We start from the raw sequence: 25,326 nt of genomic DNA on the forward strand, positions 1-25,326 counted from the left end.
ATTACTAAAGGTTGAGAATGTTCCGCTTATGCTCAAGACTGACCATCCCTGCAGCTGTGGTCTTTAATTGAAACGAGAAGGTTGATTTGCATCTCAAAATGTGTTTTTAATACAAGTTTCATACCACCTGAACTGAACGAAGCTAAACAATTTCTCAAAATCACTGAAATGTGCCCGAAACGCTATGCGTGTTAGTGACTTCGCAAAAAAATGTAAAAACAGCAATGTTATGTACTCACAAAAACTCATTGTACCTTCTTGTAAATGAATAAATAAATATATTGTAGGCCTTAGACTTAAATTGTAGGTGGTGATCATGTCTCCCCTAACTCTTCCGTCTCCCACGGATATGAGTTTTAATTCCCGTAGCCTTTCCTCGTAGCTCATACCTCTCGGCTTTGAGACTAGTCTGGTGGCATACCTCTGAATCTTCTCTAACTTTGTCTTGTGTTTAACAAGGTATGGACTCCAGGCTGGAGTTGCATACCTAGGATTGGTCTGACAAATGTTGAGAACAAGGTTCTGAACTTGTGTTCGGCTTCCTGCTCCATTTGTTAAATTTCATTATTTTACACTTACTTGAGTAGCCAAGACTTTAGTAGCCACTTTCTGGACAATTCGTCCAGTTTGTCAGTTCGTCTTGTAGACTCTTTCTATCTTCCTTTGTCTTTATTCTTCTCGTGAATTTGGGCATCATCAGCAAACATTGAGAGCAATGCGACCTTTGGAAGATCGTTTACGTATATCAGAAATAGGATGGGTCTAAGTACAGAGCCCTGTGGGACTCCGCTGGTGACATCTTGACACTCTGAGTTCTTCCCTCCTCACAGTAACTCTGTTTTTTGTTGCTTAGATACTCCCTTATCCACTGGAGCACCTTACCTGTTATTCCTCTCTGTTATTCCAACTTCTGTACCATTGTCATATGGAGTACTGTGTCAAAGGCTTTCTGACAGCATAAGAAAATGCAGTTTATCCACATCTCTCTTTCCTGTCTAATTTTTGTCATAAAATTTTGTTAAACCTGATATGCATGATATACCATCCCTGAACCTATGGTGGTGGTGTTACAAAGCTCCTCTCTAGATGTTCCACGAGCTTTTTCCTCGTGATCTTTCCTTTCACAATCTTTCAAATCCTTCCTATGTAACAGAAAAACAACAACAATCTGGCCAGTTAGAACCCGGGGTGGGGAATATATAAGGGTTTTGCCCCGTGAAGATTCCCCAACAGGATGTACACATATAACAGCTGCTAGATTCTTAAAGGGAATATATAAGAACAGATCCGGAGGCCCCATACACTTGCGCAAGTAACGCGGGTGAGTGCATTTGCGCTCACGATAGTATCGCTGGTGAGTGCATTTGCGCTCACGCAAACACGCAAGATTGCAGACGAACCAGCAAGCTACTGCTTCTTGAAAAAAAAGTAATTATATGCAAATTTCCTACATATTCTTTTTACAAATATTATGTATAACTCTATTATACAATTTTGGTCTAATTTTGTCTGTCTTCATACCAAGATTTTCAGTTTTGTCATTGTTTTAAAGTTCTTCATAAGAATGTGACGGCCTATGGGGAGGGGGGGGGGAGATCCCTGGCGTCACTATATTCTGGTGGCATGTGTGGAGTGATCTCTCTGACATCTATGTTGTAGAGACGTGTAAAATATATATTTATATATAAAATTGCACATTGGAGTCAATTTACAAGTTTGGATTTAGCTTACTTTTGTATCAAAATATTATCAAATTCTTGTTGAAACCTGGTTCGTTCTTTTGAATCTCTCTCTCTCTCTCTCTCTCTCTCTCTCTCTCTCTCTCTCTCTCTCTCTCTCTCTCTCTCTCTCTCTCTCTCTCTCTCTCTCTCTCTCTCTCTCTCTCTCTCTCTCTCTCTCTCTCTCTCTCTCTCTCTCTCTCTCTCTCTCTCTCTCTCTCTCTCTCTCTCTCTCTCTCTCTCTGTATATATATATATATATATATATATATACAGAGAGAGAGAGAGAGAGAGAGAGAGAGAGAGAGAGAGAGATTATTATTATATAATATATATATATATATATATATATATATATATATATATATATATATATATATATATATATATATATATATATATATATAATTGTTTAGAAAACTATCTACAAACTAGCAGATGAGCAGTGAGTGTGTGATGGGTTCCTACCATCCCTGGACTACCATTTTGAACACGTCCCCTCAACAAGTATTTACTCGTGAGGTCAAGTCCAAAAATACACCTTACGAACGCTCTGGTACGCAGTTCCCTCCTGCTTCTCCGTGCTTCTACTTTGTCACTTAACATTAAATAAAGTGAATATGTAATGACAAATAATGAATCACTATAAGGGCCAGTATCAAGGGCCGGGCTTCAAATGAAGTGATACACGATAAAAAATTTCAGTTCGAGGTATTAACATTGAACCATCAGTGTCTTGACTATTAACACATGAGAGAGAGTGATAAACATGTGTAACTTTGGTAGTATATCTTTCCTGTGTAACAGAACAATAATAACAACCTGGCCAGTCAGGACTCATGGTGGGAAAAACATGGGTTTTCCCCCCGGGAAGATTCCCCAACAGGATAGATGTACATAAGTGATTTCTCGCCGCCAGGCTCCTAAATGGAATATATAAGAACAGATCGGGAGGACCCAAAGACTTAAGCACGTAACGCCGGTGAGTGCGTACACGCTCACGCAGTACAACGCCTGTGAGTGTGTATACGATCACGCAGTATAACGCCGTGAGTGCATATACGGTTACGCAAAATTACGCTTACGCTAACACTCAAGCCGACCAAGCACCGCAAACTGCTGCTTCCTTAAACTCCAAATAGGTAAAAAAAAAAACTAGATATTTTTATGCAAATTACCTAAAACTTACTTTTTACAAATGTTTTGCATAGCTCTGTTAAACATTATTTTAAATTTTATCTTTGTTTTCAATCAACGATTTTTATTTTTGCAATTATTATTTTTCAAAAGTTCTTGATAAGAATGAGGTAAAATGTACGAAATGATCCCTCTGACGTCATAATATTATAGCAGCAAGGAAAAATGAAGTGTCCACTTATAATACAAAAAGGCAATATTCCAAAACACACACACAGTGTATACCTGAATAATATGGCAAGTTGATTTCTTTTCAAAAAACTACCTTAGTGTTGTAGAAACAGCTATGATGATAATGAAAACATAAGGGAGTTCCAGCACTATTAACCTTTAGCGGGAAGCGGGTGTTTTTTCCTGCTCACTTTCGTCTGAGGATATATTTACACCTCCACGTCCACGGGAGACATCTCCCGTCAGGCAGGGTGCAGTCGCACCTTCACAGATCTCCAGTATCAGCTCTTGATACTGGTAATGGCTCAAAAGGGCCACCACTTACGGGCTATTCATGCCCGTGCCACCTTTTGGGTGGCTTAATCTTCATCAATCAATCACCTCCCCGTCACACAGTTCTCATTATGACGCATGCACCTAGAGTGTCAGATATGCCAAGTCCCGCGTCACATTGTAGGCGCTGTGGCGCATGCGCGTCTGGGGTTTCTATTCCACCCCCCCTCCCTCCTTTTGTCACGCCATACGCGCTATAGCAGGCTTATCTTTATATATATGCCTATTTTATGCTGTCTTTGTATTAACCTTACCCTCAGTATACTCCATTGCTTGGTGTGTATACACTGGAGGTTCACTTTAGTCCTGAACTATGTTCAGGACTAAATTATACTTGCTGATAGGTCATTAAGCTTTTGTTGTCTTGATAATTTTCTCGAGGTTGGTAGGCTGTAAGGCAGCACTACAATGATGTCCTAATCCATCAAACATAGCAAAATTATAAATTTATTTATTTATTTATTTATTTACTTATATACAAGAAGTTACATTGGGGGTTAACAGAGAATATAGAAAATAAGTTGAATTAACATTCTTGTAAAGCCACTCAAGTCTCCATATGCCCATGTTACCTAGCAGTAAAATAGGTACCTGGGTGTTTAGTCAGCTGTCACGGGCTGCTTCCTGGGGTGGAGGCCTGGTCGAGGACCGGGCCTCGGGGACACTAAAAGCCCCGAAATCATCTCAAGATAACACTGTTTTCAACTAAATGTTTTGCACAATAAAAGCATACGACGTCGTGTTGTACACTGTAACATGGATAATGTAAATTTATATATGAAATTGCATATATATATATATATATATATATATATATATATGAGTCGGTATTCATTTTTAGACGCATAGAGCCCCGCTCCTATACCAGCTAAGTCCACTACGGGCTCACCATAGACCGTGCTACTTGGACTTTTGTTCCAAGTGGCTGAATCTAAAACAACAACAACAATCAAGTTTAGAGTTAGTTTTGTATTTAAATGTAATGAAATTTATGAGTAAGGATCGTTCACCATTTTAAATCTTCAGTAATTAGTAATGCAACATATGATTTAAGCTTAACTTTGTCTTATTAGAAAGGAAAAATAAATCAGTGTATGGTTAAAACAACATAATAATTTTTTCGGTTATATTTGCCTACTAAAATACTTAAACTTCCTATGTAAAACATTGATGAATTTACACGTATATTCGTTTACTCTATAAACACGTATGAAATGATATTCAGTTGCTTAAAATTGGAGACCTGCATCACTATTTTTGGAACAATATTTAACGATTCTAAACTATTTACATATATTTTAATTTTAGGGAGACTGTCTACAGAAAGCATTTGCTTAAGGCTTTTCCATGGTATGTATAGAATTATTATCATTATTCGTATATAATTATCAAGCAGGCGAGCAGCGTGTGATGGCTTCCTACATGACCTGGACGACGCTGATACTGGTGGTGGTGGTGGCGCTGTGGTGGACGGCCGCCCCTGTTGTTGCTGGTCAGTGTCTCCGTAAACGTTGTTTGTGGAAGCGGTTGTGCATATGTGCTCTTACATGAGGGATTATTTAGAGAGGTTGAGCTCAAGCTCATGGGTCCTTTGCTTTTGGCTAATGATCCTCAGGTATAATTACTTCAGATCTTTCTCTATAATATTACTTAGCCCAAATCACACATGTATTAGTTATGTTGGGTGTATCTGTGGCATGTGTGACCTGGGTCATGTCAAGTGTGACCTGAGTCATGTCAAGTGTGACCTGGGTCATGTCAAATGTGACCTGGGTCATGTCAAATGTGACCTGGGTCATGTCAAATGTGACCTGGGTCATGTCAAATGTGACCTGGGTCATGTCAAATGTGACCTGGGTCATGTCAAATGTGACCTGGGTCATGTCAAATGTGACCTGGGTCATGTCAAAGGTCTCTTATGTTCCATCAACCTTTGTTATTATAACCAATTGATATAAATAATCTACTGTAGGTCTAATATTAACATTAACACAAATCTTTCTTTGTAGTAAAGCATATAATATTCCTGAAAATAAATCAGCTACATATAAAAACATTTTGTTGCGTTTTTCAGAGGCCCAAGGCGTCCCGCTCCTACCTAATCGCTTTGCCGCTGGAGGCAAGAACGCAAAGAGACCGTCCGCGGTAATGTAGTGAAGCTGTCTATGTTATTTTAAGTTTCACAACTGTATAGTTCTCACCCTTCCCTCACACGCACTACACACACAAAGGGAGTGTGTGTGCCCCCCCATCCTGGGGGCTAAGCGGACAGCACTCCGGGGTCGTAGTCCTAAAGGCCCGGGTTCAATTCCCGGCCGAGGTGGAAACAAATGGCCAGAGTTTCTTTCACCCCTGATGTACCTGTTCACCTATCAGTAAATAGATACCTGGGAGTTAGACACTTAGGGGCTGCTTCCTGGGTGTGTGTATGTGTGTGTATGTGTGTACTCACCTATTTGTACTCACCTATTTGTGCTTGCGGGGGTTGAGCTTTGGCTCTTTGGTCCCGCCTCTCAACTGTCAATCAACTGGTGTACAGATTCCTGAGCCTACATATAGGCTCATATCACACACACACACACAGTGTGTGTGTGTGTGTGTGTGTGTGTGTGTGTGTGTGTGTGTGTGTGTGTGTGTGTGTGTGTGTGTGTGTGTGTGTGTGTGTGTGTGTGTGTGTGTGTGTGTGTGTGTGTGTGTGTGTGTGTGTGTGTGTGTGTGTGTGTGTGTGCACGTATGTGTTAGAGAGAAATATACATTTACAAAAAATTCCTTGTAAGGACTGTAATAGGTTTTATGTAGGGCAAACATAAAAAAAATGAAATTTAGAATTTCGCAACATATATACTCTGTAGGACATCACCAATTGTCTAATGCTTTGTTAATTCATTTGTCAGAAAGTTCTCACCAAATTGATTGGGAAACGGCTTCTTCAATAACGAATTGTATAAGGATTTTCAATTGGAACATTATTGAATCTGCTTTAATACAGATTACAAAAATCATGTAATTTGAATATTACCTGTGGTTTGTATAATTTAGATCCATTTTTGATTGCTCAGTTAAAAGACGATTTCAGTAGGATCATTGATACACATTTATCTCACTAATACCTTATTAATATACCACTATCTCATTCCAAACATTGTACCTCACCTCACCTCACCTCTTTCCTGCCTATATATCCACACCTTTCATAGATGTATTATTAAATGTGAAAATACTTAAGAAAATTCCTGTCTTAATCTTTCCTTAATAACACTACCTTAATGATAGTGTCACCCTGAGAGTCGAGACACAATAACAAGTCCGTTAAACATAGACACAAACAATAAAATTGAGAATTTCAAATGAAAAAAATATATATACACAATACTACCCATAAGACACAAAATAAATGTTGTTCGTAAGTTATAGACTGACTCTACACATTATTACAATGAGTTGGATCCAGAAGAGTGACAAGGGGATTCCCTTGATAGTGGTACACTGCGAAGGGTGGAAATACTCCTATGCACTAGTTGATTATATATTTAATTGTGCTCTGCTATAACACTTGGATTCACATTTTCTAGAATGAATTATAATATGTTGATTTTCTGTTTATCTTGCAGGGATCTCTGTTTAGAGCTTCAGGTATACGTAGGAGAGTACCAATATCGTTTGGTAGTAGGTTTCGTAGGCCTAGAGGACGCGGGTAGGTGATGTGCCAACACTTCCGCCGATGGCCTGACCAAACAAGGCCATCCACAGCATATCTCAGGTATTGGAACAGCATATCTCAGGTATTGGGAAGTCTTGCGCGCAATACCTGTATCAGTGATGACGAATTTTCTTAATGTTATCTGACGATATATTTCTTATTTAACTTTAATATATATTTCTTATTTAACTTTAATATATATATATATATATATATATATATATATATATATATATATATATATATATATATATATATATATATATATATATATATATATATATATATATATATAGCAGCACAAGCGTACATCGCCAGCATCTCTGACCCAGAGGCCCTGATCAAACTAGACTTTAACATTGCCTTTAACATGGTCAGAAGTGATGTGGTTCTTTGCTGTGTACGTCGCCATTTCCTACCTCTCTACCCATTCATCATATCGTGGTACCGTGAGGAATCAAAATTTCTCTTTGCTGACCACGAAGTCAGAACAAGTGAAGGTGTCCAGCAAGACGAGCCTCTAGCTCCTCATCTTTTCTGCTTAGCCTTGAAAGGAATCCCCTAAAGTTTGTCCCGCGAGTTCAACATCTAGTTTTTGGACGATGGCACTATAGTTAGCCCCCTAGACCCCTGTCTTGGACAATATCAGAAAAATTTCGGAGCAAGAATTAAACCTTGGTGTCTCCATAAACCCCTCCAAGTGTGAAGTAGTCTCATCAAACTAAAATTTCATAGAGCAAAATCTGTTTTGACCGGAGTCCATATCATCAGACCTGCAGCAGTCAGCACTATCCTTGAATCATCCTTCGGATCTAACGCCACTGACAAGATCCTAGATAAGAAAATCTCGAACCTAAGGAGGATGGAAGATAGGATTGGCAACATCGATGCCCATGATTATTTTTATAATGAGCGTTGCTGACATGATTAGGTAATCATGCCTGACCTGCTGGCATTTCTTCCCCAAGCAGGTCTAACGGATCTAATGAATCAGTTCCTGCTGGCAGAGTTTACACACACACATAGAGTGCTGAGGATTGTGAGAATCGTCACCCGAACCTAACCTGACACAGATAAACGATGCCGAGCCTAATTGTTCTTATTACTGTCTTGCACTATCTGGTATTGTTGTGGTGTTGTTATATAAGTGTCGGGCCTAAGACCAAGCACAAGTTTAAATTCTAGTACTTTATGGGGGGGTTTGAGAGTTTGTGATTTGTTCTATCAGAAGGTACTCCTGAAAGGTATTCCTGAGAAGTACCCATGAAAGGGAGTCCTCATGTTTATAAATAATGATAGTCGTGTGATTTAGAATTAAACTAAATTCATATAAACTTCTTTGAAGGTGAAGGAAAGACCCAGTATATGTGTGTGTGTATTAAAATCAAATTTTCGGACGTAACCTTCATTCTTTCTCAAGGTACTGCATGCGATGTATAGCAAAACATTGTATACAGTACCTTGAGAAAGGATGTAGCTGACATTCGTAAAATTTTGTTTTTAATATACTTACAAATATATTGGTCTTTCCTTCAACTTCATTCAAACACTACGACAATGTAGTCAGTTTGTCAATAAACTTATTTGTCATTACATTGTTTCTTTTCTCTCAATTTATAACTTTTGTGAATCTACACTTACATCATTTGATGTTATCTTTGATTACTGAAGGTATCTTTAATTAACAAATTAGAATTAATTATTTTTTTATTTCATTGCCCTAAAATAATACTCACGGCTCGTGATGACTGTGACAAAAGAAACTTGTACAACATCTTTAAACATTTCTTACGGCGAAATTTAGGAGTATGAAACCCTTGGGTTGAAACGCCATTTGCACAGGAGATAAATACTTTACAAGTCATTCAAGTGGATTTTAGATATATTTATTAAGTTAATATTATGTTCAAATATGTATCTTATGTTATTCATTGCATGAGTAATTTCTTCAACAGGTGAAATTTTTCTTGAGACTCGGATCAGTTGATTCTTCACAAGTGATCCCTGAAGGTGTATGGGGATTCAGGGGTCAATTTCTGAATAATTCTGGTGATTCTACCATCAGCAGCAGAACTGACTATGCATAGCGCCTGTACCATGGACGGCTGGTTGTAGGCCTGTCCCTGGGCTTGATCCTGCGCTTGGTCCTGCGCCTGCTACCGCGCCTGGAACTGGGCTTGGGCTTGGGTTTGGGCCTGGAACTGTCCTTGGGCTTGGGTTTGCGCGTGGAACTGTCCTTGGGCTTGGGTTTGGGCCTGGAACTGTCCTTGGGCTTGGGTTTGCGCGTGGAACTGTCCTTGGGCTTGGGTTTGCGCGTGGAACTGTCCTTGGGCTTGGGTTTGGGCGTGGAACTGTGCTTGGGCTTGGGTTTGGGCGTGGAACTGTCCTTGGGCTTGGGTTTGCGCGTGGCTCCAAACGACATTGGTGGTCTTATCAGAGCTCCCTGAAAGAGTGTGCAAACATTTATATCTAATCATTCTTTACAAAGGTAAACTAAAGAGAACTGAAATGAGTACACTGGTTTACAACAAGGCTGCACCATAAACTTCCTGGCCTGAACTACAAAGAAGGGTTTTATGTTTGACCTCACAATATTCGGGAATAAAAGAGAGAGTGGGGGACATGATCATGATATAAAAGGTTTTGAAAGAAATTTAATTATCTGACGACGCCAAGAGACTTAACATAAGAAGAGCTAAAACAATAAGGCATAACAGTAGTCCCACTGACTTAACGAAGCAGGTTTTTACTAAGATAATATTATATAGGTGGAGGGATTAATAATAAAAAACATGATGAGCAGTTGCTCATGGCATCAGGTGATGGGCAAGATTTAACAGCTGCTGCCAGGTCATACTATCACAGCTCATAGCGGCCTGTTGGATATACGAGTGTCAAATAAAGGGAGTGCCACACTTTGAGACATATAGACATCTGGTCCCGGTGCGATTTTCATAAAGTCAAATTTGAAATGTTGCTTTTCTTATCCATAGACTTACAATATCTGGTTGATACCTGGTTGATGGGGTTCTGGGAGTTCTTCTACTCCCCAAGCCCGGCCCGAGGCCAGGCTCGATTTGTGAGAGTTTGGTCCACCAGGCTGTTGCTTGGAGCGGCCCGCAGGCCCACATACCCACCACAGCCCGGTTGGTCCGGCACTCCTTGGAGGTACAAATCTAGTTTCCTCTTGAAAATGTCCACGGTTGTTCCGGCAATATTTCTTATGCTTGCTGGGAGAACGTTGAACAACCGCGGACCTCTGATGTTTATACAGTGTTCTCTGATTGTGCCTATGGCACCTTTGCTCTTCACTGGTTCTATTCTACATTTTCTTCCATGTCGTTCACTCCAGTACGTTGTTATTTTACTGTGTAGATTTGGTACTTGGCCCTCCAGTATCTTCCAGTATATATTTTCAGTGCTAGTAATATAATTCTTCTGAGAGAAGGAGACAGGGATAAAGATAATAGAGAGAGATGAAAAGGAGAGGGAACAGACCCGGGCGCAGCCGGGTATCACCCCCTTTAGGTACATACACAAAACTAGTTCATAACATTACCACACCAGGCCTGATGGCGTCACGGCTTTTAGTAACATTTACATGAAACACTTGTCTCACAACGCGGCGTCCGTCGCCACCTCCTCCTGCAGCAGTGTCCAGCACCTCCCGCCCTGCGCACCAACCACCACAGATGAAAGGCAAGGGTTATTAGTGACAAGCCAAGCAGAGACACAATTCGTGGAAGCATCAGAGTTCTGAGTTAACAAATAGTCAGCAGCCACTGAGTGGCCCTGCTTTAATAGTGTAAAAAATAAGTATTGTAGCAATCTATAAAATATATTTAATTCAAATATGTAAATATATATCATTATTTATAATTTGGTGACGATATATAAGTAAATATAACTGGTAATAAAACCTTGACAGTTAATATATTAGCCATGATGTTTTAACGTTAAGTACTGGCATGATAACTGTAGGTCTATGTTATACCTGTAAGGGGATGCAACCCGTTCTCGCACTTGCTTATAGTCAATATCTTGCTTATGAATAAGTGCATATGTGACATACTAATTTATTGTGAATATTTGAGTTTATCTTGAAAAGCTGAATTGAAAACTACAACCTAACCTAACGGTCGTAGTATGTTAAGATATTATAATTAGAACTGAACCTATACATATATTGATATTACAGTTTTATCAAAATAATAAAACAAAACTAAAATATTTAAATAAATTGTAAAGTAACTCAGGATATTGTCAAATTTTGTATAAAATCTCTATTGTTTAATAAAACTGAGAGCAAAAGTTAGTGCCTTAAAAATAAGGCTTGGCATATGTTACATATTTACTTATTTACAAACGAAATAGTAACTATAAGTAATAAGTCATATATGTGCTGTCTTGTGCGAGCGGAGATTGCAAGATGTTGCTCTAAAGGGGGCGGGGTTAACCTGGTGTTGCTGAGTGTGTATTTATAGCTAGGCAATTAGTCTTTATATATTACTTCTGTTCTGGTGAAATTCTCCACATATTTTCTGAATGGTATTTGATTAAACCTATTATTGTAATAACTTACATTTCCCACGAATGATTGTGCTAAACAAACACACACATATAGGTATCTCACGGACAAGCTAACAGCGTTTGAGAGTCACAGTCCACGAACCAGAGTTCAATTCCCGACAGATGCCGATGCAAATAGACAGTTTCTTTCATCTGATGTCTCTGTTCACCTATCAGAAATAGTAATCTGGGAATTAGATAGCTACGTCCTTGTGTTTGTGTATTTACTATTTGTGCCCCTAGGATCGAGCTCTTAGCGCTTGGACCCCGACTTTCTAACCGTCAGTTGTCTAATGTACTAACTTGCGACCTAAGTGTCCTCTATCATATATATACCACATATTTCTCTTTCACACACATACACATCCCCAGGATGCAGCCCGTAGCAGCTGTCTAACTACGACCCCAGAGTGCTGTCCACTCGGCTGCGAGGACCTGTATGTGTGTTAATTAATATTGGTTCACAATTAGTGCAACTATGAAAGAACAAATATACTGACCAGCTTGAGCAGGAGCGGGCGTCCAGCAGAGCACTAGGAGCACCAGCCCCACCAGGCAGCCGGCCATCACACTCATCCTGTGTATTAAAATATAAATATAAACAAATTAAAACTTCAATTTCGCTGTTAAAAATTGAAAAAAGCAGGTAAATACTACATTTTACACCATTGAATAGACTTCGCTCCTGAATCAGTGGAAACCATGAAACCGGTTTCAAGATATTAGCTCTAGAAACAATGACACACTAGACTGCTTTCCTTGCACAAGAGGGCATGAAAGACACTGCTGATACACACTATAAGTAAATTTCGACGGAATATTTACACTCTCATGATGCACTCTGGGTTCTGAGCTGCAATCAATTGCAAGACTTTCTTCGACAATTAATCCCCGAAGGACTTACCATTCGTCAACACAGGAATTTCTGGTTTTAAACTTACTTGGTGCTGTAACTAAAGCTTATATTAGCCGGGTGATCCTTTCAAAGGATGATTGAAAGTAATATTATCTATCGGTATTGTTGATCGTGCACCAGACTTATCAACATTGTCCAAATTACAAACAAAAATTTAATATGTCCATTTTCTGTGATACATGAAATGTTAAGAGGTTATTCTTAGTATCCCCCTGAATAGACTTACAAAATAGCCAGCCAGTCAATGTAAATTTACAATTATCACCAGGTTAGTAAGGCAGTTACTTAAACGTTTTGCAAAGCAAAACACAACCACAGGCCTAATTCACAAGGTACACAACCACAGGATTAGATCATAAGGTACACTCACAACCGGGACCCAACGATAACAATGCGATCACAGAAGAACCAACCTCCATCCGAACTATCAACAAATCACAAAAAAAATGGTTTGATTTCACCACGTTCTTATTTTGCTTGGACTGGTGAACACAGATACACACTACACATTATGTAAACAAAATAACATTACTAATATTGCCAACAGTAATGATGATATAACAAAAAAAATTATCCCAAGAAATAATATGCACAAAAAGCAAGATAAAATGGAAATACTCCCACACGCGCCTCAATACGCTTGATCTTAGCTGAAACTCTATACTACCGCATAAGCTATACACTACATTAGTCACCCCATGCATTAAATTAGACACTCACATATTAAATGTAAACCACTTGGACGGTCGGGGATTGAACGTCGACCTGCATGAAGCGAGACCGTCGCTCTACCGTCCAGCCCAAGTGGTTGGAGCCAAAACAGGAGGATGCGCTGCCACCGCGCACCATACAACATGGACAAAAGTTATACAACCGTGGGATTCCACTTGGGAGTCCACAGGACGTCAGGAAAATCCCTACTGAAGCCAGTCGTGGTTTTACACATAATTCCCATGTACCCTGGTGTCGGTTAGTGTGATTTCCTTGTGTATTTGAAGGTGGAGTTTATGACGGCAGAACTCTTTTATCAACACCAGAGTGCAGGGGGATGTAAGATCAGTATTGCCTTCAGTAGAGGGGCTCCAGACGTCTTGTAGCCTCTGTAGCATCCCAGGTTGTATAGCTGTTGACCATGTCGTGGGCCAGAGGTAAGGTGCTCGGCTTAGAAGTGCCCAGGTCGAGGGTTCGAATCCCCCTCATTACTACCATTACTACAATTGATTTTATCATTAATATGAATGAAATCACCATAATATTTAATATATATTTCCATTCTGGAAATGCTGAAAATATATATATATATATATATATATATATATATATATATATATATATATATATATATATATATATATATATATATATATATATATATATATATATATATATATATATATATATAATTAGCTCTGAATTAATATGTATATGTTTCACGCTGGCATAATTAATCAAATTAAATAAGTTTCTTCACGCCTCTAAAACCAAAACACCACAACCACACCTTCACAACACTCCCACAACCACACATGCACAACCACACCATCACAACCACAACTTCACAACCGCACATCTGCAACCACAGGCAACAATGTTCTTCCATTTCCACCTAGTATTTCCCTCTGCAACATCATCAAGATGTTGACAGATCAAGATCAACAAGATGATCACTAAGCATGATGATCTTACAACGTCAGTACATTGATAATCTGACAACTTAAGCTTGCAACAGTTTCTGCTCATAAAAATATTTATAAATATATAATGCTAGGTACAGACAACTGCGTAAATAAATACATATGAATCACCTGTTTGGAGTTTCACAGTAGCGTTGATTGTTCAGCTCAGCTCCAGACTGTACGTAGGTGTGACTGTGTGGAAGCCAAGACTGTACGTAGAGGTGAGCCAACACCTTACGTGAGTGCGAGCCAAGACTGGGGATGTACTTGTTGAAGTCAACTATGACAATGATGCCGATTCGTGTTTGTAGTTGATAAACGCTACGACAGGGAATCCCAGTTAGATACTAGGAGGATGGGGAGCAAGTGAAGCACTCGCGAAGCTCTGAGGCTCAGAAGTGCTTCCCAGCTTAAATGTCTTCAAATTCCATTTCATAAATATAACTTGACAATGTAATAATGTTGGCCGAATGGTCACTTTAAAATCTCAATCTAGACCAGCAATCAATAACCAGCTAATACACAATAACACTCCACCCACTTCCAAACCCCGGGCCACCACAGAAGCTGGACTGAATGATCCTACAACAGGAACGGAAGCAGCCAGAACATAAGCTGTCAACATGTCACACTCTATGTTGATACATTTAATACCTTATTAATATCTCCCCATGTAATGTCCTTCATCCATTTGTCACCTATCACCTCACCATAAGAAGATATAACCAGGTAGAATTTGTCTAGACAGCCTACAGAAGGAATTATTCCTGTCCTCATCGAAGCCCCATTAGAGACATATTGACCCTCAGGTAAATTAAGGTATATGTAACTGTTTGTTAAATATCATCGCTATGCCCGAAACGCTATGCGTGTTAATGGCTTTACAATAATGTAACAACATCAATGCTATGTACTCTCATAAACCCAATGTATCTTCTTTATATATATATATATATATATATATATATATATATATATATATATATATATATATATATATATATATATATATATATATATATATATATATATATATATATATATATACATAAATAAGTAAATAAATCTCAGCCGACAGCCGTGACGAATGTTTTAGACTCTCCTGCAACACCCTTTTTGCATTTTACGTTTTCAATAATTAGTTTTAAATTATAGAGTTCGCTTGAGGGACTCATTTATACTCGTGAGGTGTTGTATCCATTATTTCGGTTGGCATATGTGCTCAGTGAGGTGTATCCCGCTTCTCAGTGTATGTAATCTGAGAGTTTACTTTTATTCTGAACTCTACTTGGCTGATAGCTGCAGCCTGTCCTCCTACAAAGAACGTCGCATTTCGCTCGTATGCGTTACTTAAGACCAAAAAAACTGTCGCACTAGAAAATGGAAGCGTCTCGCGAAAGTGACGTACTGTCCCGTATTCTGCTTTGGGTCCTCTGGCAGGTTAGGAGAGGACACTTTAAACTGTCCGTTTTTTGACGTTGGGAAACTTTAGGAGAACGGGCTGGATCAGTAAGCTATTGTGGTGGGCAGTCCACTCTCTCAAGCGTTCACAACGTCACTAAAATTGATGTACTAAATTGCCCGAAGCTAACCTACCCGTGGACCTACGAATAGAAAACGGGATATCATGTCAATTTTGCGAGGCGCTGTGATTTTGTAGTACATCAATTTATAGTCTTTGTGGGGGACGGAGTTATACGTCAAAATATGATGTACTATTGGACCAGCCACTGGTAGGTGTTGATATGGGCTGGCTGGTACTGGTGGTGGACTGGTTGGTGCGCATGGGGGGGGGGGGTAACTAGTGAGGGAGGTTCATTGGTACTAGGGTTTGTGGAACTGGTTGGGGGTTGATAAAGGTGGTTGGAACTGGTGGAGGGTAGAGTTGGGAGAGAGGGAGAGGGGGGGTTGTTCTGGTGAGGGCTGGTTGAAATGGTGGGAGGCGAGAGGTGGGGGGGGGGGGAGGGGGGAAAGCATGGAAGGAGATGGCACATTAGAGTTGACGTCATATGCTCCCCCCTCCCCCCCCCCCCCCCCCCAAATACACATTCACTATCTATCCTGTCAGTCAAGTTCCACAATTCATCTCACACTTACAATCAATAAAAAAACTTTCATTAAATATTTCCTGCATTTGATTATTTGCCTTTCTCCTCAACTTCCATACATATGTATTTGCTTTACTTCCCCTAACACAAGCTGACAAAATAAAATCAAATATTCATTGAAAATGTTCGACTACACCCAAGCTGTTTGGGGAGAGAGAGAGAGGTGAGGGGGGCTTTCCCCTTTCCTTGAAGTAGCAGAGATTCGAGGTAAGACCTTTCCCCCCCCCCACCTGACAGCTTTCTCCCAGCGGACTCTGGGTGACGCTGCTTCAGAAGCGGCGTATAACAGACTAGCGGGAGCAGCAGGTTACACAGTCTCGTGTTAGCGAGGAGGAGGAGGTGGTGGTGGGTGGGCATCAGGCAGTCTCGCTAACCAACGCCTTCCTTGTCTTTTAGCGCAACAGAGAGAGAGACGCTTCAACACTTCTTTTGGGTAAATATTTACGAAGTGTCCTGCTGACATCTGTTGACAGCTCAACTACTCTACGACTACTACTTAGTAGTAGTACTACTACTACTACTATTACTACTCTCACCCACACCTTTGAAATCCCGTCCACCGCTCATGTTGTTTATTATAACGTATCACCCACCTACACACACACACACACACACACACAAGCACAGACAAACACACCACCCACTTCAGCCCCATCCCGGACCTCCTGTGCTCTCCCCCACACTTTCTCCTCTCTCCGTCCTCTCTTTTCGTCTCTCCTTCTCTTGCTCTTCTTCTTAATTCTTCCCGACTGCCAGCCCCACCTGCCCGACAGCTAGCCCCATCTCCCACCTGCACCATTACAATCTAAAACCTGTAGTTATGAAAGTTATGACGTCATAGTGACGTCACATACTTCGAACATACCATAACTTGGTTTAAGTTAGGCTAAGATACGTTAAGTTAGACTAAGTCAGGTTAGGTTACATTAAATTAAAATTGGTTAGGTTAGATTAGCTTAAAATAAATTTGGTTAGGTTAGGATAAGTTGGGGGTTAGGTAAGGTTAGGTTAGGTTATGATAGGTTGGGGTTAGGTAAGGTTATGTTAGGTTAGGATAGGTTGGGGGTTAGGTAAAGTTAGGTTAGGTTATGATAGGTTGGGGTTAGGTAAGGTTATGTTAGGTTAGGATAGGTTGGGGGTTAGGTAAAGTTAGGTTACGTTATGATAGGTTGGAGTTAGGTAGGGCTATGTTAGGTTAGGATAGGTTGGGGGTTAGGTAAGGTTAGATTTGGTGTGTCAAAAGAGTTGAGATGATGTAAGGAAGGACATATCTTCTTTAGGTTATAGACCCTACCGGCCAGCGAACCTTCACCGTCAGTTCCAAGAAGAGGCAGCCTAGTGACGCTATGTGCCCTCCCATCCACCACACTGACCCCCCTCCACGGGTCAACCCCACTCCCTCCGTCACCACCCTTCCCCCTCCCACATCTTCGTTTATGCCACCATCTCCACATCCCCAACCCTCCACCACCCTCTCCACATCCCCAACCCTCCACCACCACCATCTCCACATCCCCAACCCTCCACCACCACCACCACCATCTCCACATCCCCAACCCTCCACCACCACCATCTCCACATCCCCAACCCTCCACCACCACCACCACCATCTCCACATCCCCAACCCTCCACCACCACCATCTCCACATCCCCAACCCTCCACCACCACCATCTCCACATCCCCAACCCTCCACCACCACCATCTCCACATCCCCAACCCTCCACCACCACCATCTCCACATCCCCAACCCTCCACCACCACCATCTCCACATCCCCAACCCTCCACCACCACCATCTCCACATCCCCAACCCTCCACCACCACCATCTCCACATCCCCAACCCTCCACCACCACCATCTCCACATCCCCAACCCTCCACCACCACCATCTCCACATCCCCAACCCTCCACCACCACCATCTCCACATCCCCAACCCTCCAGCATCAACATGTAAACAAAGCCTGAGCCCTTCTGGAGAGAGTGAGAGGGAAAGTTGTGTGGGTGTGTGTGATGGTTGGTGAGGACCGGCCGGGCACCAGTTAGTCCAGCGGGCAGTCCCGTGCCATTACCTGGTGAGTTAGGACCAGCACCTGTACCGGTGCTGGAAACACAACTACTGGAAAGTCCTCGCTACGGTGCTGATGGAAATATTATCATCCTTTTCGAAGAGGTTTAGTTGTACACTGAGCGAACCGAGGTTCTGAAATCTGTGCTACAGAGGTAAGGAGGAATTCTCAAGAGAAAGCACTAAGCCATTACGGTTATACAGCATTTGGAGAGGATTAGAATATTGGACAGGACGGAGGAAAGGAATGGTGCCCCAGGCACTTGGACGGTGTGCTTTACAGAGAAAATGGAATAGTGACTCATCAAAACTTTATTCTGGCACGCCAACCATTTTTTGCTGTGACTGTACAGTGATAAGATATCAGGCACTCTATATGTGAGACCCCAACCTGTCCTCTTAAAAAGAACGTCGCTTTCGGCCGTTTGCCCGTATGGCCGAATTTGGACGTAATTTGAAAATGAAAAAAAATTGAAAATAAATTTGGGATTTTTTTTTTCAACAACGGTAAGTTAAGGGTCCTCTGATAGGTTAGGTGGGCAGGAAATTCTCATAAAGTTTCAAAACGTTATGAAAAACGTTAATTTAAAGTGTCCTCTTATAACCTCTGCGCGTACGCCGGACGACTCAAATAGAAAACGGAACAGAACGTCACTTTTGTGAGTCGATTTCATTTCAAATTACGTCCAAAGTTGGCCACAGTGCGCATACGAGCCAAAAGTGACGTTATTTTTAAGAGGACGGGTTGTGTCATGAACCAATATAATCCGTGTAATTAAACACACACTTAACGGCTGAGTGGACAGCGCTCGGGATTAGTATTCTTAAGGGTTCGGGTTCGATACCCGACGTAGCCGGAAACAAATAAGCAGATTTTCTTTCACCCTGATGAGTCTGTTCACCAAGCAGTAAATAGGTACCTGGGAGTTAGACAGCTGCTACGGGCTGCTTCCTGAGGATGTGTACCTGTGTGTTAGAAAGAAATATATGTAGTTACAATGCATCCTCCGATTAGACTACATTTTGATATTAAATATAATAAGTACATTTCTTACAGTCTGCATTATACATTAACACACTCAATTGACCAGTCACATTCCCATATATTCTCCTCATTTTCTGTTAAAACACTCAAAATTTTTAAGTGTAATCAAAATTATAGTTATAAGAACACAAGTTTTAAATATAAAAAATTTCTTTTTCAGTTTTATTAAACAACGGAGATTTTATACAAAATTAGAAAATATCCTGAATTATTTTATAATTTATTGAAAGATTTTAGTTTTCTTTTATTAGTTTAATAATACCTTAATATCAATATAGCTATAGATTAAGTACTAATTTTAATTAAGAAGCAATAAAATGCTTGTCCTACACTAAGGTGTAGGTTTTTTTTTAAGGTTGTGGTTTTCTATACAGCTTTTCAGGTAAACTCTAATATTCACAATATTTTGCTGCGATTCTGGTAATTAAGTGTATTTATGTACTAAGCCGGTAGTCAGGATTGTACTTATTACATTTAATATTAAAACGTACTGTCTATTCGGAGGAGGGGCTGGTAGTAGACATAATCAGGAAAAATAAATTAGGTAGAATGGCGGGGTCGAAGAGCTAATAGCTCGATTCTGCAGTTACATATGGTAAATACACACACACACACGCACACAGTTGATTGATTGATTGACAGTTGAGAGGCGGGCCGAAAGAGCCAGAGCTCAACCCCCGCAAGCACAATTATGTGAATACACACACATGTGACCACCTGGGGACCACCTTGGGACTACCTGGGGATCACCTGGGGACCACCTGGAGACCACCTGAGGACCACCTGGGGACTACCATGGACACATAGATCTGTACTCTCCGATGTATAATTTTTTTACCGCTCTGGTTAGTTATTTATATGCTCTAATAGAGGGGAGGACTGGCTCTATGGTAGGTTTAGGGAACGTCTTTAAACGGACCTCGCAGAGCGGTGTCCTGTATAAGGCATATGTATACTGTGATTTATTCCCAGTATTTATTTGATGAGACTATATTTGCTGAGACTATATTTGCTGAGACTATATTTTCCAGAGTATATTTGCTGAGACTATATTTGCTGAGACTATATTTTCCAGAGTATATTTGCTGAGACTATATTTTCCAGAGTATATTTGCTGAGACAATATTTTCCAAGACTATATTGGCTGTCAGTATATTTGCTAAGACTATATTTGCTGAGAGTATATTAGCTGAGAGTATAATGGCTTAGAGAATAATGGCTGAGAGTATATTTGCTGAGAGTATATTGGCTGAGAGTAAGATAGTTTCACGAGCTCAATAACCCTACCGGTTGATTGGCCTAAACTCTACACCAAACGAAGACGTAGCGGGTCGTCCTCCACCAAAAGGGGTCGTCCTCCAGCTAAAGGGGTAGTCCTCCAGCTAAAGGGGTCGTTACTATAGCTGTAGTTACCTTATCTCTCACCCACTTTGGCCTCGGGTCCAGCACCTGACGCTTCAAAACACACTGAATAACCTCGCTTCTTGCATGTCGGCGTTCGATGCCCTTTTGAGCGCCGTTCCTTCACTCATTCCTCTTTCAGCTTCTCTCCCATCTTCACTTTCCTTCCTTTCCCATACTAAACTTCGAAATTTGTATCCCCAATCCTTTAGTTTTCAAACTTTACCTAACACTTAAATATCTTTGTTGGATGGTCAATACACTTTATGACTGTCGTGGTTTGCAGGCTCAAAGATAAACATAACCAAGATACTGCACATGTCCCGGTAGGTAAAGCTAAATATAAACAAACTAAAAGCAGTAAGAACGTAAAAAAACATATAGAGAAAGTAGCGATCCAGTACATCTACATTTGAGCAAAAAAAAAATGAATACATGGCAGTCAGAGGAGAAAGGCAGATACTGTGTGAGAATGACGCAGTTTATGAAGAAAAAAAACTAAATCAAGTCTAAACTGCATCTCATTTCTTTTATAAGCAACACGTCTGTGAGTGATTTGCTAATCTGGCTAAGTAAAGAAAGGATTCGTAGTTGAAGATGTGAGTAGCATTTAAGATACAAGAGGTCCGAGGGCCTGAATGCCTTCGGACCCTGGAGAGGCACTCAGATAATAACTGGCTAAGCAAAACCGGAGTGAGACCTGCAGAGGAAGGTAACCAGATGGGTTGGATGTGGTGAAGGTCTGATAGGCAAACATACCTTCATACCTTCGATACAACATAGGCGGCTGAGGTCCCATTATATGCAATTTGAAATACCTAAGTAGGAAATTTTAATTACCAGCTATATGGAAAGCCTCCATTGTTGCATCTCTTTTCAAGAGAAGAGTGAGCAATATCCATTTAAAATATTCACCCCAAAATTAGAGACATATAAAATAAATTCTTGGAGCATATAGTAAAATAAATTTTATCACAGAACACTATCAATAATTCAGTGAAAGGAATCAATTTCTGACAAATGTTCTAGTGAGAAAAGAAAGTCTTGGGCAGACTATTTTTTTCCAACTAGCAAAGATCATTTGACATCGTTCTCGCACAGAGGACGCTTGAGAAACTAACTGGTGTAACTGGGGAAAAAAAATAGCCAACGGGAGGAAGCAGACAGTTGCAATGAGAGAGGAAATATCTGAGTAAATAGTCTGAATACCAACATTTGTGGATGTTGCAAAGGATAGGGAGGAGAATTAGACCAATGGCTTCATTGGTAATGAAATAGGAGTTAGACACATTATAGAAAGTCTGAGAAACGATTACTGATCTTTAATGACTACCTATGTTAGGTTGCAATAACAAGCAACTTCCCATTGTCACGGGAATCCTGAGACCAAACTGCCTTCAGAATTCTACATAGAACTGATGTAAGACTCCTCGAATGATAAGAAAGTATGCAAAGAGCCAGGAATATATTTACATGCACGTAGTATAACTGTTATCCCGATACAAGGATGATGAGCATTTACTGAGGCCATGAGAGTTACAAACTAATTTGCGATATGGAATTCACTTCAAATGGCGTTACAATTAATTGTCTTCCATCTTGCTCGACAGGAGTGATGCCCACACAAGGCACCTTCCTGACGTGGGTGGCACTGTTGGCACTCTCCTGCACGCCCACACCTGCGCACTCTGGTGAGTACATTTCATTTGGTTAATATGTTATATATGAGTGTTGATTTGAATACAATATAAAGGAGCCATCAACAATTTAATGGGTTTATCTTTAATGGTGCAAAATCTTCCATGAGTGAGGGTAAAGTCTAATAGATATTTTGCTGACCATCTCTGTAGATTAGTTCATGTGCTTCAGGACCCTTCAAGTCTGATTGCCTCATTCGTTTAGCATCGTCAGTAAACATGGATATGAAGGAGTTTGCTTCCTCTGTGCAAAGTATGTTCCTATGAACTTCCTCTTTTCTGTGTATGAATGCATATGGGCGTGTGTGTGTGTGTGTGTGTGTGCGCGCGCTTATGTGTGATTTTTGTGTGTATTCTTACTGAGATATTTACACTCCAATCTCATAAAATACACAGGTAGTGTGAGACGGCAGGCACCACTGGACCCTTCACCTTCCTCTCTTCTCCAGTACCTCTCTACCCTCATATCACCAAGGCCAGCATCCCCCAACACCTGTCCCTGGCCTCTCAGCATCATCTGCGCCTGGCTGCCCGCAGCCTGGACCAGGTTCGAGCACTCGAGACAATTGGACATCCAAATGCACTTCTGAGATGAAACGTGGGGAGAGGCAAGAGCATCATCTGATGAGATGCTGTGTGAGGAAAGATTCGACAGGATTTGTCCATTTAAGGGAAAACCTGTGATAGTATCAAGTGAAGTAAGAGCTTAGGTTAATGTTTCAGCTTGACGCACTTTAAGCAAGAGGCAAGTGTCATGGCTTGTTTCTTAAGGGTTTTGTTAGTGATGATACTTTAATCACAAACTTTTAATGTTCGCGATTAAATATAATATCCCTCTGAATAATTCCTGATGTACATGAACAAATGACTGTATATTAATTATTAAGCTCAACTGATTATATATATATATATATATATATATATATATATATATATATATATATATATATATATATATATATATATATATATATATATATATATATATATATATATATATATATTACACCTTGTTATGTAATTATATTTTTGTAGAATAAAAATAAATTATTATTATTATTATTGTTTTACTATTGTTATTATTTTTAATATTTGCATTCTTACTTTTCTTAATATGCTACATATCTGATGTGTGTATATATAGTATGTAGTTATTATACGGAGCAACAACTAGCATTTCGGGCGATTCAAAAGACAAAATTAAAAAAAATGTTCAAGTCTCTCTAATTGCAAACAAAATATATTTTTGTATATCAATATACTTTTCTAATATATATATATATATATATATATATATATATATATATATATATATATATATATATATATATATATATATATTATTAAATATGACCGAAAAAGTAAGATTAATAATTCTAACACGAATTTTCTCAATCTTTCGTACATTTCTTTTCACTGTTGGAGGTAAATCAAAAATCAATTCTCCAAAATTCATTTTTATTTCTAGTCTGACGCGACACGAGCGCGTTTCGTAAAACTTATTACATTTTCAAAGACTTTAGTTCACAAATACACAACTGAATAGAACTTACGCATCTCCGATTTTATATCTGCACAACTATATTCTACCCACCTCAAGACTCCGCTCCAATATAGAAGCATCAAGAAATATGGACCAATAGGCTTTCTACAAACACTTCTATTCAATATCCATTGTTTCGTGTTCTGTCTTGTGTTGATGAAATTAATACCCTATTAATACCACCTTTTGTTCTGTCTTGTGTTGATGAAATTAATACCCTATTAATGCCACCACTTGTTCTGTCTTGTGTTAATGCCACATCACCCCTTCCACCTCACTCAAATGTAGATATAAAATCGGAGATGCGTAAATTCTATTCAGTTGTGTATTTGTGAACTAAAGTCTTTGAAAATGTAATAAGTTTTACGAAACGCGCTCGTGTCGCGTCAGACTAGAAATAAAAATGAATTTTGGAGAATTGATTTTTGATTTACCTCCAACAGTGAAAAGAAATGTACGAAAGATTGAGAAAATTCGTGTTAGAATTATTAATCTTACTTTTTCGGTCATATTTAATAATATATGTCTACAGGAAAGACTGCTACCAAAAAATACTAATATATATATATATATATATATATATATATATATAATTCATTGTGTTTCGGAGGACAGGCAGCCAGTATACAGTCTTTAGGGAAACTTTAACAAGCCGCCAGCTTCCTGTCCTCGTCGAGACTACTAGATAGTGGCCCCCCTCAGGTCAATTGGACGAGTTTCTCAGGTAACTTCGAGTGTGTAACGACCGTCCGTGTACCTTGGTTCATCGTCGCTGCCTTGGTCTCCTCCCAAGGTGATTCATGACCCCCTCAAGCGAACAACCTGCTCCCGGAACGTCTTCCCTTCAGCGGTAAGAGACAGTTGCTGGTTACTGGAAGCGTTAACTGTCGGTAACGACTCATCGACTCATAACTGGAAAACGACTCATCGACTTATAACTAGAAAACGACTCATGGACATAACTGGAAAAATATTCAATGCCCCTCAATTTTTTTTTTGTTTTCGCACTTGGTTACAGGAACAGACAACTTCTGATTCCTGTTAGCAGGCTGAGAGCTTTCCCTTCCCATAGCTCACAGTAAACCTTATCCAATAGTTTTCCCTGGAACACAACCCACATATCGGTTAACAACCAGGTACCAAATTACTGCTGGGTGAACAGAGGCGAACAGTTAATGATTGACAC

The 25,326-nt window shown here is 39.9% G+C and overlaps 1 protein-coding gene and 2 long non-coding RNA genes across 4 annotated transcripts; 2 read left to right on the forward strand and 1 right to left on the reverse strand.

The window, feature by feature from the left end:
• The first annotated feature begins 2,659 nt into the window (after positions 1 to 2,659).
• Positions 2,660 to 8,710, forward strand: LOC138372740 (uncharacterized). Its single transcript, XR_011230916.1, has 5 exons — positions 2,660 to 2,860; positions 4,813 to 4,911; positions 5,494 to 5,564; positions 7,031 to 7,179; positions 8,088 to 8,710. It is a non-coding gene; the product is annotated as an uncharacterized lncRNA (long non-coding RNA).
• Positions 8,711 to 8,980: 270 nt separating this feature from the next.
• LOC138372739 (uncharacterized) lies at positions 8,981 to 14,594 on the reverse strand. Its single transcript, XM_069338342.1, has 4 exons — positions 14,410 to 14,594; positions 12,189 to 12,265; positions 10,679 to 10,791; positions 8,981 to 9,562 (listed from the first exon to the last, which is right to left on the reverse strand). The coding sequence occupies exons 2-4, from the start codon at positions 12,262 to 12,264 to the stop codon at positions 9,197 to 9,199; spliced, it is 555 nt and encodes a 184-aa protein (XP_069194443.1). The 5' UTR covers position 12,265; positions 14,410 to 14,594; the 3' UTR covers positions 8,981 to 9,196.
• Positions 14,595 to 16,687: 2,093 nt separating this feature from the next.
• LOC138372508 (uncharacterized) lies at positions 16,688 to 23,497 on the forward strand. Of its 2 annotated transcripts, none has more exons than XR_011230880.1 (3): positions 16,688 to 16,821; positions 22,511 to 22,591; positions 22,994 to 23,497. It is a non-coding gene; the product is annotated as an uncharacterized lncRNA (long non-coding RNA). The 2 variants fall into 2 exon arrangements; XR_011230879.1 differs by lacking the exon at positions 16,688 to 16,821 and adding an exon at positions 18,445 to 18,609.
• The last annotated feature ends 1,829 nt before the right edge of the window (positions 23,498 to 25,326 follow it).

The sequence above is a fragment of the Procambarus clarkii genome, chromosome 39, assembly GCF_040958095.1.
Source record: "Procambarus clarkii isolate CNS0578487 chromosome 39, FALCON_Pclarkii_2.0, whole genome shotgun sequence".
NCBI lineage: Eukaryota > Metazoa > Arthropoda > Malacostraca > Decapoda > Cambaridae > Procambarus > Procambarus clarkii.

Bases quoted from the DNA above. Each gene is read 5' to 3' on its own strand.
- LOC138372739 (XM_069338342.1), bottom strand. From the start codon at position 12,264: ATGAGTGTGATGGCCGGCTGCCTGGTGGGGCTGGTGCTCCTAGTGCTC. The intron at 10,792-12,188 runs GTCAGTATATTT...GTTGGTGCGCAG, and splicing joins GCCCGCTCCTGCTCAAGCTG to GGCGGGAGGTGCTGGACACT. The intron at 9,563-10,678 runs GTAATGTTATGA...ACACTCTTTCAG, and splicing joins ACGCCATCAGGCCTGGTGTG to GGAGCTCTGATAAGACCACC.